Source organism: Pteronotus mesoamericanus, unplaced genomic scaffold (assembly GCF_021234165.1).
Source record: "Pteronotus mesoamericanus isolate MK-2021 breed Mesoamerican mustached bat unplaced genomic scaffold, CSHL_Meso_final contig_44, whole genome shotgun sequence".
NCBI classification, from domain to species: Eukaryota; Metazoa; Chordata; class Mammalia; order Chiroptera; family Mormoopidae; genus Pteronotus; species Pteronotus mesoamericanus.
The window spans coordinates 4981015-4997305 of record NW_026555166.1 but is presented as its reverse complement, the minus strand read 5'-3'; the positions used below and the strand labels follow the sequence as shown (position 1 = coordinate 4997305).

Sequence of the window (16291 nt, the reverse complement as noted above, 5' to 3'; positions counted from 1 at the left end):
CATTTATAATTTTCTTTTAAAAATATGTATGTATGTATGTATGTATTTTATGGAGAGAGGAAGGGAGGGAGGAAGTTTAGGAGAGAAACATTAATGTGAACGAGAAACATTGATTGGTTGCCTCTTGTAAACACCTTGACAGGGGACCAAACCCACAACCTAGGCATATGCTCTGACTGGAAATTGAACTGGCAGCCTTTTGCTTTGTGGGATGATGTCCAACCAACTGAGCCACACTGGTCAGGGCTCATTTATAATTTTCTTTATTTGAGCCCTCTCTTTTTTTTTCTTGGTTAGTATAGCCAAAGATTTGTTAATCTTTTCAAAGAATCAACTCTTAGCTTGGTTAGTCTTTTCTGTTGTTTTCCTACTCTCTATTTTATTTATTTTTACTCTAACCTTTATTATTTTCTTTCTTCTGTTAACTTTGGGATCAGTTTGTTCTTCTTTTTCTAGTTCCTTGAAGTGCAGAATTAGGTTGTTTGTATAAGATATTTCTTAGTTTTTTGCTATAAACTTCTCAAAATTTTTTCTCTCTCCTATAAATTTGCTATATTTTATTTCCATTTATGTTTGTCTCTAGATACTATTTATTTTTAAATACATTTTATTGATTATGCTATTACAGTTGTCCCAATTTTTATCCCTTTGTCGCCCTTACCTGGTACCCCCATTCCCTCCAGCAATCCCCCCATTAGTTCATGACCATAGGTCATGCATATAAGTTCTTTGGCTGCACCACTTCCTATTGTTTTCTTAATGTCCCCATTTTTTTTCCTATCAATTTGTACTTCTTAATCCCTGCATCTTTTCCCACATTCTCCCCCTTCCCCCTCCCAGTCGATAACCTTCCAAATGATCTCCTGAATAATATCTATGGTTCTGTTCTTGTTCTGTTTGTTTGCTTAGTTTTTTAGATTCAGTTGTTGATATTGTGAATTTGTTGCCATTTTAATGTTCAAAGTTTTGACCTTCCTCTTTTACTTGGGCAAGTCCCTTTAACATTTCATGTAATAATGGCTTGGTAATGATGAACTCCTTTAGTTTCACTTTATCTGGGAAATGCTTTGTCTGCCCTTCAATTCTAAATGACAGCTTTGCTGGATAGAGTAATCTAGGTTGTAGGTCCTTGCTTTTCATGACTTTGAATACTTCTTGCCAGCCCCTTCTAACCTGCAAAGTTTCTTTTGAGAAATCGGCTGACAGTCTAATGCGTAGGTAACTCTGCTTTTCTCTTGCTGCTTTTAAGATTCTCTCTTTATATTTAACCTTTGATATTTTAATTATGATGTGTCCTGATATGGTCCTATTTGGGTCCAACTTATTTGGGATTCGTTGTGCTTCCTGGACTTGTATGTCTATTTCTTTCACCAAATTAGGGAAGTTTTCTTTCATTATTTTTTCAAATAAGTTTTCAATTTCTTCCTCTTCTACTTCTCCTGCTGGAATCCTTATTATTTGGGTGTTGGAACATTTGGAGATGTTCCAGAGGTTCCTTATATTATCCTTGTTTTTTTGAATTTTTTTCTTTTTGCTGTCTGATTGAATGCTTTTATCTTCCTTATGTTTCAAATAATTGATTTGATTCTTGGCTTCATCCCCTCCACTTCTGTTCCTTGTAGATTTTTCTTTGTTTCACTTAATGTAAACTTCATTTCTGTCTAGGTCTTTTTTTATGCTGTTGACATACCCAATGAGTTCCTGGAGCACCCTGATAAACATTGTTTTGAACTCTGCATCTAATAGGTTGTTCATCTCCATTTTGTTTAGTTCTTTTTCTGGAGTTTTGTTCTATTCTTTCATTGAGACCATATATCTTTGGCTCCTCAATTTGGCAGCCTTCCTGTGTTTGTTTCTGTGTTATTAGGTAGAGCTGCTTTGAACCCCTATCTTAGTATTGTGGTCTGTTATAGAAAGCACACCTGAAAGTTGTATGGGGTGGAGCCTTAGATATTCACCAGGGTGGGGCAACCCATGTCACCGCTCTGTGGCTCTGTGTAGGGGAGGATTTGGAGAGGGGACAATGCTGCTGCCTGGCCTCTGGAGATTTGTTTGGGAGGAAGCTTTCTCCTGGCACTCACCCATTTGCCAGTCACTTCACTTTCTGCCTGTATGGCACTGGTGCCCTTCCAGATATTGCCCTGGTGCTGAATCCCAGAGTTTTTCCTTGAGGGCAACAAAGGGATGGGTCTGCGTAAGTCCTAAGACCATTACGGATCCTTTAAAAGGAGTCTCCTGGGAATCCTGCAGTTTCTTCTGCAGCCCCATCCCCCACTGGATTTTAGCCAGAAGTTATGGTGACTTATCTTCCTGATACTGGAACCCTGGGCTGGGTGGTCTGGTTTGGGGCTGGGATCCCTCACTACTCATGTATCCCTCCTGATTTTTATCCACCACACATGAATGTGGGACTGCCCATTTGGTCTCCATGCCTCCCTGTGCCACTCTGCATCTCCACACCTTTCCACCTCTCTGTGCATCTCCACATCTTCACCTCTCCTACCCAGTTGGATGAATGTGGCTTCTTTAAATCTTTGGTTGTCAGACTGCCATGTAGGTCAATTTTCTGATAAACCTGGGTGATACTTGTTTTGTAGTCTAGTTGTAAATTTTGCTGTAGTTGCGTGAGGAGGTGAAGCATGTTTACCTACGCCTCTATCTCCTAGATACTTTTTAAATTACCCTTTTAATTTCTTCTTCGATCCATTGGGTGATCAGAAGAGTGTTTTTAATTTCCATATATTTATGTATTTTTCAGTTTTCCTCCTGATATCAATTTTTAGTTTTATGCCATTGTGTCAGAAAAGGTACTTTGCATGATTTCAATCTTCTTGAACTTCTTGACTTGTCTTTTGGCCTAATACATGGTTTAGCTTATAAAATGTCCCATGTGTGCTTGAAAAGAATGTGTATTCTTTTGTTGTCGGATATAATATTCTGCATTTGTCTTGGTCTGTCAGTGGTTTCCTTATTAATTCTATGGATAATCTAGCCATTGTTGAGAGTGGGGTATTCAAGTCCTCAATTATTACTGTATTGCTATTTATTTCTCTTTTAGCTATGTAGTTTTGATTTATATATTTTACTGGTCCATTTTTGGAGGTATAAATATGCATATTTACATGATCTTGATTGATTTATTCCTTTATCATTATGTAATGGCTTTTTAAAACCATTTTTAGTTTAAAGACTACTTTGTCTAAGTATAGCTACTTCTTTTTTTGGATACCACTACTTGAAATATCTTTTCTATCCCTTTACCCTCAGTCTTTGTGTGTCTTCAAGGCTAAAGTGATTCTCTTACAGGTAGCATATCTTGAATCTTGTTTGTTATTGTTGTTGCTTTTAATACACTTAGCCATTCTATGTCTATTGATTGGGGAATTGAAACCATTTATATTTAAGTAATTGATAGGTAAGAACCTACTATTGTTATTCTGTTGTTTTCTGTATGTTTTGTAGGTCCATTGTTCTTGCTCTGTATCCTGCTGGTTTTTGTGTGTTTTTATACATTTTGATATCAGTATGATTTGACTTCTTTATCATGTTCTTTTGTGTAATTACTATAGGTCATTCCCTTGTGATTACCATGAGGCTTACATAAAATATTTTAAAACTATTACACTCTGTTTTCAACTGATAACAACCTAACTTCAACAGTGTTAATAAACTTTACACTTTTAATTTTCCTCCTCTCACATTTTAGGTCACTGATGCTACAATTTACATGTTTTTTAAAAAAATATTGTGTGTACAATAATAAATTATTATAATTATGGTGATTTTTACTATGCTTGTTTTTTTAACTTTTAAATTAGCATTGTAAATGAAATGTGCACCACCATTATCAGATTACAGACTCTAACTTTGACCATATTTTTACCATCACCAGTGAGTTTTGGATACCTTTTTTATGTTTTTATAATTTTTTTCTTTTTTTAATTTATAAATCATGTTCATTCTATTACAGTTGTCTCAATTTTTCCGCCTTTACCTCCCTCCACCAGTCCCACCCCCACCCCCTACTCCCACAGTCAATTCCCACTCTGTTGTCCATGTCCATGGGTCATTCATACATGTTCTTTGTCTAGTCCCTTCCCCTTCTTTCCTCCATTATCCTCTTTCCCCATCCCCTCTGGTTGCTTTCAGTCTGCTCCATGTTTCCATGCCTGTGGTTTATTTTGTTCATTAGTTTATTTTGCTGAATAGATTCCACTTATAGGTGAGATCATACGGTATTTTTCTTTCACTAACTGGCTTATTTCACTTAGCTTAATATTCTCCAGTTCTATACATGTTGTCGCAGAAGGTAGGAGTTCCATCTCTTTTCTTTCTTTTTCCTTCCTTCTTTCTTTCTTTCTTTCTTTCTTTCTTTCTTTCTTTCTTTCTTTCTTTCTTTTTCTTTCTTTCTTAAATGCAGATTGATTTTATTTATTTTTTTAAATGTCAAAGTTAATTATAAAATATTAAAAAATTTAAAACCATTATAAAGTCTCAACAATTAAACCAACATAACACCAGCACAGAAATAATCAAGTAGATCAATGAAATATAATGAGCATTCTAGAGACAAATGTATATATTTAACAATGTAATATATGATTAAGTTGATATTTCAAATCCATGGGTAAAATAAGTCTTATTCAACAAATAAGGTGCATGGACCACTATTACTTGAAATAAAACAAATACAGAGTCCTATTTCACACATTATACCAGAAATATTCAGGTGAGTTAAAAATCAATATGTAAAATCTTAGGAGTTTTAGGAGAAAATACAAACTAACATTTTTCTTACCCTGAAGTAAAATATTCAAACCCAGAAGCTATAAAGTAAAATATTTACAGTATGACTATATTAAACATTTAAGACTGTACAGTAATATACATAAAGAAAAAGTCAAAGGACAAGTAACAGAATAGGAAAGTATTTGCCACACATCTAAAAAAGGGTTAATATTTTTTCTTTTTTTTAGGGAAAAAATTCTACAAATATTTAATCAAAAAATGGATAAAGAATACCAAAAAGTCATTTAAAGCTTTCTAAAAATAATAGAAATAGGCAAGAAATATACCAAAACAGGTTTAGTTTCAACAAATAATAAAGGAACAATTAAAATAACACATCATCACAAACAGAATAATATGTATTAAAAAATATTGGTAATATCAAGTATTAGTGACCGTGAAAGGAACTGGGTACACATAGCCTCTTTTTTGTTATCTTCTTTAAGCAGTCCCTTTAGCATGTCTTGCAATGCTGGTTTGGTGGAGGTGTATTCTTTTAGCCTTCTTTTGTCTGGGAAACTCCTCATTTCGCCTTCCATTTGAATTGAGAGCCTTGCTGGGTAGAGCAGTCGTGGTTCAGGCCTTTGCTTTTCAGGACTTGGAATATTTCTTGCCAGTCCCTTCTGGCTTGCAGTGTCCTTGTTGAGAAGTCAGTGGCTAGCTGTACCAGGCCTCCCTTATATGTTACTACCTCTTTCTTCCTTGCTGTCTTTAGGATTCTCTGTTTGTCTTTGATATTTGCCATTTTAATGATGATGTGTCTTGGAGTGGGCCTCATTTGATTCTTCTTGAATGGGACCTTCTGTTCTTCCTGGACTTGTGTGACTTTTTCTCTCCTTCAGTTAGGGAGGTTTTCCATCATTACTTTTTCAAACAGATTCTCTAACCCTTCCTCATCCACTTCTCCTTCTGGTATCCCTATTATATGGATATTATTATGTTTCAGGTTGTTCTGCATTTCCCTCAACAACTCTTCATTCTTTTTGAGTTTTTTTTTCATTTTCTTGCTCTTCCTTGCTCAAGCTTTTTTCTACCTTGTCCTCCAGCTCACTGATTCGATCCTCGGCTTCATCTAGCCTGCTTTTGATTCTTTCTACTGTGTTCTTCAATTCGGACATTGTATTCTTCATTTCCTCTTGTCTCTTATTGATAGTTTCTATGTCCTTTTTCATGCTGATATAGTTTGCAGTAAGTTCCTCATAGTCTCCCTGTAGTTTTTTGTAATTCTCTCTGAGCTCATTGAGCTTCCTTAGAACCAATGTTTTGAACTCAATATCTGATAGTTTACTTGCCTCTATCTCGTTTAATTCTCTGGGAATTCCTCCTTTCCATTAGAGTGGGGGGTATTTCTTTTTCTTCCCATTATTTGTGAGACTCTTCTTTTTTGCTCTGCTTCTTCAAAACAGATCTTCAGTTGATCTGTTTTGATTTCCTGACTTTGTGGTATAAACTTCTATGGTAGGAGACCACTGTTTTTACTTTCTAGTTCTGCCTCTGATGATGTCAGATGTCGTCCCTGTCTGACCTTAGGCAGTCTGTTCAAGACTTCCAGGAATCTGCTGTCTGTGGCTGTCTCCTTCAGCTGCTAATCTAGTCACTCTGCACTCAGCAGGCCACCTTAGGCAGCTCAGGGTGGGGTGGAGTCCCTCCTGGGGGCGGGGTTATTGGGTCCTCTCACGCTGCTATTATATGCGGGTGGAGTTAGCACTGGGATCCTGCTGGTTACTCCTTCTGTTCTCTCTACAAAGCCTCTCGCCCCAGTCTCTCCAGACCTCTCTGCATCCCCTTTAGCCAGGGATCCACTATCTGTTGTTGTCACTCTGCACTCAGCAGGCGACTTAGCACAGGGCGGGGCGAAATCCCTCATGGCGGCACGGAGTCCCTCATGGTGGCGCGGAGTTCCTCATGGTGGTGGGGCTATTAGGTCCTTTGACGCTGGTGCTGTTCAGGGGAATGGTCTCTGCCTGAGCAAGATGGCTGCTGCCGCATGGGGGATGAGTCACACCAGGATCCCGCTGGCCACTCTCTCAGTTCTCTTCCCAGGGCCTCCTTCCCCAGTCTCTCCTCAGGCATCTCTAGCCCACTCTGGCCCTGCCTTTGCCAGAGACCAAGGTTAAGTGGCTCCAAATAAAAATTTATGTGTTGGCCCTTTAAATGACTCTTTGCATCTCCAGCCGCCTGTCTCTGGCAGAGAGCAAACCTGCTGCTTTTTGCAGCTGGCTGTTTTCTGTATACTTTTTGGGCTCTGGTGCTGTAGACTAGAGATCCCTGCTTTTGGTTTAGACACAGCTCTTCTCAGGGGGATCCAACTGACCATTTCAATATCCTTCTGGTGCTGCCTCTCATGGGTGCTCCACCCGCCTTCTCAAGTCTCTACAGCACTCCTTACCAGTTAGGTTGTGCTAAAGCCAATTCTTGTGTCCGAGGTTACAAGGCTTTTCTTTTGCTATTGTTCAGTTGTTTGTTCCAGGTGATTTCTCCACAATTTAGTTGTAATTCCAGGTTGGTCCTGGGAGGAGGTCAGTGTGACTTCCACTCACTCCTCTGTCATCTTTATTCTCCTGTTTTTGTAATGTTAACTAGCATCCTTTTACTTACCCTCAGACAACTTCCTCTAGCATCTTGTAAGCTGGTCAAGTGGTGATGAACTTCCTTAGCTTCTGTTTGTTCAAGAAAGTATTTACTTGAAAGACAGCTTTGTGGGGTATAAACTTTATGGTTGACAGTTTTTTTCTTTTCAGTATTTTAAATATATCATCCTGTTCTCTCCTGGCCTGAAAAGTTTCTGTTGAGAAATTCTCTGATCATCTCTTGGGGGTTCCCTTGTGTGTAATTTGTCTCTTTTCTTTTCCTGTTTTAATAAATTTGTCTTTGCCAATTTATTATAATGTGTTTTACTGCATTTCTATTCAGGTTCATATTGTTTGGAATCCTTTGGGCCTCATGAATCTTGATGCCCATTTTTCTCCCCAGGTTGAAAAGCTTTCAGCCATTATTGCTAGAAATAAATGTTCTCTTTCCTTCTCTTCATGTTCTCCTGGAATTCCCATAACATGGATATTGTTTCTTTTCAATGGGTCTCAGAAGTCCTGCAGACTTCTTTCACTCTTTTTCTTGTTGTCTTCTCTGACTGGATAATTTCAAATGTCCTGTCTTATAAGTTATTGATTCTTTCTTCTACATGGTTGAGTCTGCTTTTGAAGTTCTCTTGAATCCTTCAGTTAATTTAATGTATTTTTCAGCTCTAGCATTTCTGTTTAGTTTTGTAATGGCTTTTATTTCTTTATTGAACATTTTGTTTTGTTCACATTATTTTCTTTTGTTTTTCTGTCTCTGTGTTCTTGTAGTTTAATAAACTTTTTTAGGATGATTATTTTGGATTCATTTTCTGACAGGTCTGCTTTTGGGGATTTATTAGTTTCCTTTGGCTCCAAGTCCAGAGGGCTCCTTGTTTGTGGCTTTGATTTGAGCTGATCCATACCCAATTTTCCTGGCTGAAAGGTGTTACTGACTTTCCTCTGTGGACAGTCAGCTTAGCCTGCCATACTCTCCACTCAAGTATTACTGGACTATACAGCTTTCCAGGTTTCCAGTCAGTTTTTCTGGTTGGTCAGGGCTGGGAGTTATACTCAGCAGTGGGCAGGGCTACACCTCAGCTCTCCTGCTTGGGCAGGGTAATGAGGCAGACTAGGCTCCAGGGAGGCAGAAAGGCTCTTTGTTTGAGGACCTCCAATCAGACAAACCTGTGCTCTGCTGAGTTCTCTGTCAGACTGTGCCACTATCTTGGCTTTACAGATGAGCAAAGCTGCTGGTTGAAACTACTACTTACGTGCTGTGGGTAGGAGCTTAGTCTGCCAAGATCCAGGTGCTGATTGTTGCAAGTCCTGCCACCTCCTATCACGTTCCCAGTGGTCAAGCCCTGCAGATTCCCATGGTCCCCATGATGTGAGACGAGACTGGATTGAGACTCCCAAAAAGTGCTCTATAATATAGCATAATCTGCATGTCCACCTTGGGCTCTCTTTTCCCACTGGAGGAACTGTAGGCTCAGGGGAGACATCTTGGCGTGATGCTTTACCAGTCTGGGTGAGAGGCAATGTGGTCAGCATGTAGCTGCTTCCTTTACCCTTCTAATGCAGTCTGTCCTTGTCTCTGCAGTGCAGGGCTGGTTGGCAGGGGGCATGATTCAGGATTCATCTTGTTTAGGATTCTCTGAATGGTGACTTATCCATGAATAGTTGTTAGTTGTTTTGTGAAGGCGGGTAAAATTGGGAACAACTTATATTGCCACCTTGGTGATGTCCCTATCTGTAATTTTGTTACAGTAATATTTTCCTGATGTTGATAAATCACTTATATGTATTCCCTTGGAGCTCTCTTAACATCTTTAGAACAAATACTTCTGAATTATTTGTGAAGCAGTTTGTGAATCTCCATTTGTTTAGGGCCAGTCATTGGAAGTTTACTGTATTCCTTTGGTGGAGTCCTGTTTCCTGACTCTTCATGATCTCTGTAGTCTTATATAGATGTCTGTGTATTTGAGGAAGCAGTCACCTAATCCAAACTTTATGTACTGATTTTGGCAAGGGAAGACTTTCACCTGCAGTTAGGGACCTGCTGGGGTATTCTGTGACCACTGGTCTAGTAGTACAGTACAGGATGGCAAGTGTAGAGGTGTGTGGTAATACTGGGTCTGGGATGATAGTGTTAATCTCTCTTTGGCTCAGGCCACTGGGGTCCACAGTATTGATAACTATATGTATCTAGCACTGCAGGGGGTCTGCAGTGGATGAAAGGGCTTTTGGGGTCCTCAGTGGCACTGTGGCTAGGGACCAGGGCAGGCGCTGGTGGTGGTCAGAGCCAGTTATGGACACACATTTGACTATGGGTTGTTCCTCATTTGTAAAAAATATTTACATATTCAGATATAGACTCACTGTATGTCACAGATGTAAAAATTTTTCCCCATTTTATGATTGTACTTAATCCTATAGTGTTTTAAGAAGTAAAATGAACTTCAAGGTATTTATGCATCAGATCTATTCCTTTTTTATTCCCTGGCTAATTTCTATAAAGGTTTTTCCCTAATGTTAAAATATGCAAGTGTAGTAAAGATAGAAAATCCTTTACTATAGAACAAATTTTAGATCAGTGAAAATGATTGTTTTATATATATATAGAGAGAGAGAGAGAGAGAGAGTATATATATATACTCTACTATATATAAATTTGTTACTATAGAACAAATTTAAGATCAGTGAAAATGATTGTTTTTTATATATATATATAGTATATATATATACTCTATTTTAACTTTAAAGTTAAGTTAACCCTAAAACATAGCTGTTATGTTTTCCTTTTCTTGAGTAAATCCTATTTCCCTAATTGGTTTCACTTAGGAAATTACTTTCTTATATTTACCTCTTCAGAAAGAGTTTATTACCTCCTGCTAGCTATATCTTTTCCCTCAAAGTAAAGTCAAAACCTTTCTCATTACCTTAACCTTTGATCATATATACTTATTTAGAATTTAAAGGGGGAAACAAGAGTTGGTAAAATAAATTAAAATGTGTTATAAAAGTCTTCTACAAGATACAAGAAATTTGTTTATCAGATGTAACAAGTCCCTGAACTGCACCATACAAATTATTCAAGCACATAAGTGATTGTAATACTTTCTTGTTCTTACCCTTTGGTTACTGAAATATGTACCTGTGTGTCTGTGAAGAGGAAAACCATATTCTTGTCATCTATACCAGCCAGTTTGTACAACTTCCTTAGGTCTTCATGAAAACTCTCATAATTATAGCCCCGACTCAGTTCAATCTGCAAACATTTGTAACCACATATGTGAGCTGCAAGTCTTGTAAGAGACTGCTTTCCTGTGCCTCCTACTCCAACAAGCAGGGCGTTGCCTCTTTCCTGACGAATCATGCGGGCAATTCTATAGGAAGCAAAGCAGAGAAAGGTTCATTTTCCATTATACAGCTGTGGCTTCTTCTCAGAGGGTCTGCCCCAGTGGGGAAGGCTGGTGGCCAGCCAAGTGTCATCCCTGAGCAAAAGGCCACAAGAAAGAGCAGGGTATTTCTGAGGTTTACAGTTGGCTTTTCCTTGTATCTATCTCTCCTCCATTTCCTGTAGGCTGTTACCTTTCGTCATGCAAATTTAGAGTAAAGTAAATCTCTTCATTCTTCTTTAAGATGTAGAAAAGAATTTTTGAGGAGCTCTGCTGATCTAGGCCATTACTTATGTTAACCATTATATTGGCAAGCCCAGATCTCTATTTATAAGGATGAGCAAGAATAAAAATCATGGACCTAGGAAAAGACACTGAAGTTCAGAAGGAGAGATCAACAGTAAAACCCTAAAATGAATTTACCACATCAACACAATTTTAGACAATTTTCTGATTCATGTTAACAACAAAAATTTAAACAGAATTGAAACCAAGATATTAAAGTTAGCACTCACAAAGGGTAACAAAATCCAAGTTTTGAAAATACATTGTATGGAGATGAAAAAATATAACCACCAAATCGAAAACCTTAATAGAAGATGGGCTTTGTAATTAGGATATTGTAGAAAATTGAATAGGTGGAGTAGAAAACAAACTCAAGGAACTTACCCAGAACTCAGAGAAAAAAAGGTTAATGATATCAAAATGACAAGAAAAAATGGAAGATAAGGAGGAGAGACCTGGGAGAAACAAATGAGATTCCAGCAGCCAGACAATAGGAATTACAGAAGGAGAAGTAAGGGCGGGTAGGTCTGGGTACAACAGTGACTGAAATAAAAGAAAAAACCATCAGAGCTGAGCTTACAGATCTGAATATATTATTGAGGGTCAGGAAAAAAAAACCCCAAAAACAAAGAGGAGAGGCAAAACACTAAGTATTTCCCAGGAGATACATAAATATAAAATAAAATATATGTGTATAGATGTATGTATATATGTGTGCATATATATGTATCTTTTTCATATGTGGAGGCATATATGAAGTAGAAACCTATATTTTAGATATAACTGAAAAATGAACATGTAAAAAGTGGATGTAATAGATTATTCCCAAAAGGACACATAAATTTAGGTTGGCCTCAGGCATCTGTTTTATAAGATGTTATTTCACAACACAATAGTTACAGAAGGAAAACTATTATTTTATTGCTCAGAGAGTAAGCTATCTGCCAACCCTTCTTGAAAGATCCCTTGAAAATATATATTGAGAAGTATGAATAAAATTTTAAAAACTCAAGAAAGGGAGAAAGATGGCAGTACAAAAGTGAGCAGTATGTATGAGCATCAGGTCTATTATACTATTGTTAAGATGATAAAAAAGTAATGATAATACCAATAAATTTTTCTTAAAAAAAGATACAAATGTAAAACCAATTAAAAAATTATTATTGTAATTATCTAAAGTCTCAGATTGAGTCATCAGAAATTAAGAAATCTTGGGAGAACTCTAAAGGCAGGTTTAATTTCTTTCTCTTTTGTAGGAAGTTATCTATCTATCTATAGTTTTATTCATGGTGCTGATAACTAGAGAAAACAAGTTTCAATTATTTGACAAGGGTAATGGCTCACTATACTTTTAAATTATGAAAGTAAAATATGGTCTCTGTGACTGGTAAGAGAATACCATTGCTGCCCTGCCAACCACTCGTAAGCTCCACCTTGAGGGCCAGAATGCTGCCCTGCTCTCTATGGGAACAGCATAGAGCACACAGCAGGGGCTTCAGACATCTTTGTTAAATAAATTTATGTCCGTTGCCTTATATGGATGTGTTTACAAAATGGAATTAAGTTATACAACATTTTGTTCGTGATTGTTTTGCTAAATGAGGCATTATGGACCATCTCATGCTAGTAAATACAGCAATAGATATACCATAGTTTATTTAACCAGTTCCTCAGTGATGAGCATTTAGGTTTTTTTTTTAATGTTTTGTGATGAGGTTAACAATATTAAAAAACATTACCTTATAACTGCAAATAGAATCCTTTTCAGAGTGTGTGGTTGTGACAGAGAGAGCGAGAGCATGAAACATAAAAGAGGTTGCATTAAAAACAAATGGAAAATAAATTAGTATGGCATAAATGTGGCTGTTGAAGCCATGTTTTAAAATAATATTTAATTAATTACATAGGATTGTGGAGGCAAATGTGTTAAAGGCACAATGTTCAACTATATGTGCCATATAATTTTGAAAAAAGTATGCTTATAAATATATTTGGAAGCACCATACAATTTTAAGTGGTTGTCTGTGGACGAAGAAGTAGAATTATGAATAAAGTTTTTCTAAATTTCTGTAATGTGTGTGTTTAGTATATGATCAGAAAAATAATTACTATTTTTAAAAAGAAAATAAAGTAGATATATTTCTGCCTTGTAGAAACGATAAAAATGCTTTCTTCATGCAACAGTTACAGCATTAAAAAGACCTTGGTAATGTGAATTTTTATTAATAAAATTGTATTTATACAAAAAACGGAGACCTGTCATTTCTTATTCTAACTATAAAATTCAGTATACTTTTTACCAAATAATCTGTATTGAAGTACTCGACTTCTAGACACCTTAAAATTGTGACTTAGAGAACACACTTAAATAGTTCTAAGTGCCACCATCTTTGGTGTCAGGGGATGGGATAGGACCTGTTTATCATGAGCAGAGAATGCAGGTCTTTATAAGGACTCATCAGGAAATGTTTCCTCCAGGACAAAGCACAGACTCCTAGGTCATTATTCGAGATCTTCACAAATAAGAACCGAACATTCAAATTTGCCTCCTATCGCTTTGCACCCTCTCCTGCCCCTCAGGCACCTGCTCTTTCTCTGCCCTGACTGCTGAGTGACACTGCTTTGTGGAGAGCAGGTGTCAGTGAGCAACAGCTTGTGGGACAGGCCCTGCCCTCTGACCACTGTTTTTTGTTTTTGGCTTTTTAAAAAAAAGATTTTCATGTCCTATGAGCCAAAAATGATTTTTTAGATTTTTAAATGGTTGACAAAAAGTAATATTTTATAATATATGAAAATCCTACAACATTATAATATTAGTGTCCATAAACAAAGTTTTATTGGAACATAGCCGTGCTCATTCATTCACTTATTGAAGGTGGCTCCTCTTATGTTACAACGGCAGAGTGGAGTAGTTGTAACAGGGGCTGCATGACCTGCAGAGCCTAAAATATTTACCGTCTGGCTCTTTACAGAAGAAGGTTGTGGGCTCCCTTCCCTCGTATCCTTGGCCACCTCCTCCCCTAGAGTTGACCCAGAGACACCATTTCCATTGCTCCATCTCTCTTACAATGCACTAGTGTTATACAGTGGAAGAAATACTGAATATTACAAAAATCTTGCACTTTTTGTTACTCTTTTCTTGCTTCATTTATTGTACATTATAGTAATTTATTATTTCTGTCTGAAATTATTGGAAACAAATGATTTGTCCATTCTGCTTCCTGGTTTTATTTTTTCTGACAACTTACATATATCAGTGGATAGGAAACTCCCTCCATTTAAGAGTCCTCTAAAGTTACATTTTCTCTACTATAGTAGGAGGAGACGACTCTCCTACGTAGCACCTTATATTTTCATTGAATTTATTGGTTTGCAAAACCATACAAGTTTCAAATCTTCAACTCAATAAAACATCACCTGCACACTGCATTGTGTGCCCATTGTCCCAAGCCAAGTTTCTTTCTGTCCCCAACCCCCTTGGCCCACCCCCACCTAGCCCCCAGTGCCTTATATTTTAATAGAGAAACCTGTTCTATCATTCTTGGCAACACCTTTGGGAGCATGCGATGGGTAAATCGCCTGGTGCAAATTGCACTTTGAAAGTATAGGCCTGAAGCAAAAAAAATACTCTTTCTTAGCTGGGAAGGCCTTTATCCATTTATCCTCTGGGGTCGGGGTGGAGGGAACTTGAACTAAATGTCATCAACAAATACAAATATAGTATTTGCTAAATTACTGAATATTTAGTAATTGCCCCAAAACTCATGTTCATAATGAAGCCTCTTCCAGCAGTGGGTATTTAAAAGCCCTTACTTATGACAAATAAAATTTTGTTTTCTCTAATTCCTAACTACTAATCCTCTCTAGAAAAATAGAAAACACATCTACATCATTATTCACATGGCTATCCTTTGTGTATCTGAAAACCAAAACTCCCCCATTCAACAAATGGCTTTTAATTTTCTCCTGTAATATTTTAAGCAAACCTTGAGTAACCTGGTGATTCCCTTTAACAAAAGTAAGAACGATTATAAATACAATTAAGCCGACTTCGCCTATCATCTGGTCTATTCTCCAAGAAGCTTCTCAGACCAGAGCGCTGCCGCAGTGTTTTTCTTTCAGTCTGAGGGCCTGTCTGAGCTACGGGGATAAAAGTTGTTAGGAGATCGCTTGTGGGTACGTTGGGAGGGGGACAGATGGGAAGCAAGGGGTGTTTTGACAACCCAATGACAAACTATTGTATAACACTGGAGCTGTGACAAACATACATTCTTGAATCAGAGTTAATTAAACAAAAATACAGCAATGGTGAAAGACTTAGTTTGCTTATGGTTTATAAAAAAAAATCCTGGGGATTTAATTGTCAGTCTTAACAAGGTCCAACATTAAAATGTAGTTGACAAGGGAAGAAAACAAAGTCATTAAAATCTCACTGCAGTACTAGACCATGGAAAAGCCTATCCTCACACACATTTTACACTGTTTATTCCACAGAGTATGCTATCAAATCTGGGTATCACATTCTGAGTGGAACAATGAAAAGTTATAAATTGCTCAGTATGTTGAAGGGTGGAAATAATTTCTACCAGGCAATAGTGAAAGATCTGGGATAATTATGCCTGGAGAAGATAAAGCTAAGGGGAGGCTGGTTATTATTTTTAAGTATTTGGAGGACTATTATGAAAAAGAGTAGGTCCGTTTCAGGTGGAGAGATCTGTGGCAGAGTTAGAGTCAAAGCGATCTGGATGTGATCGCCAGCCTGCCACTCGCTAGTTAGAGGACTTTGAACAACTTACCTAGTTTCTCTGTGGCACATGGTATTGTCCAAATATGGCTGTAAAATGTTCCTAGTCCTATTTGGTCTTTGATCGTATCAAGGGATAGAATCTCTGAACCCCTTCTTGTGGGCCTGGGTGGGCCTGTATGACTCCACTGACTAACAGAGCATGACAGAAGTGAGGCCATATGACTTCAAAGGCTAGGTTGTAAGAGGCCATTTGGCATCTCCTTGGCTCTCTCCTGGGGCACAAGTCTTTGGAGCCCTGAGCCAGCATGTAAGAAGCCCAGACATGCCCGTGCTGCCATGCTGGAGTCCAACTGGAGGCAGAGGTGTGCCAGGTGCTTCAGATACTGCCTGACTACAGCTGCGTGAGAGATCCCAAGAGAGAATCTCTGGTGTCTTATTATATAACAACAGGCCACTGGAACATTCTCTGAGATTCATGTGTAAAGAGATTATGATGTTGAGCCATACAGAGGTAT

The 16291-nt window shown here is 37.7% G+C and overlaps 1 protein-coding gene across 1 annotated transcript in view; it reads right to left on the bottom strand.

Annotated features, from left to right (window-relative positions):
• Positions 1 to 16291, bottom strand: part of DNAH6 (dynein axonemal heavy chain 6) — a 273527-nt gene that overhangs the window by 112049 nt on the left and 145187 nt on the right. Inside the window, exon 45 of the mRNA XM_054577633.1 lies at positions 10501 to 10732. Coding sequence (XP_054433608.1) covers positions 10501 to 10732 — 232 coding nt within the window. The remainder of the gene's footprint in view (positions 1 to 10500; positions 10733 to 16291) is intronic.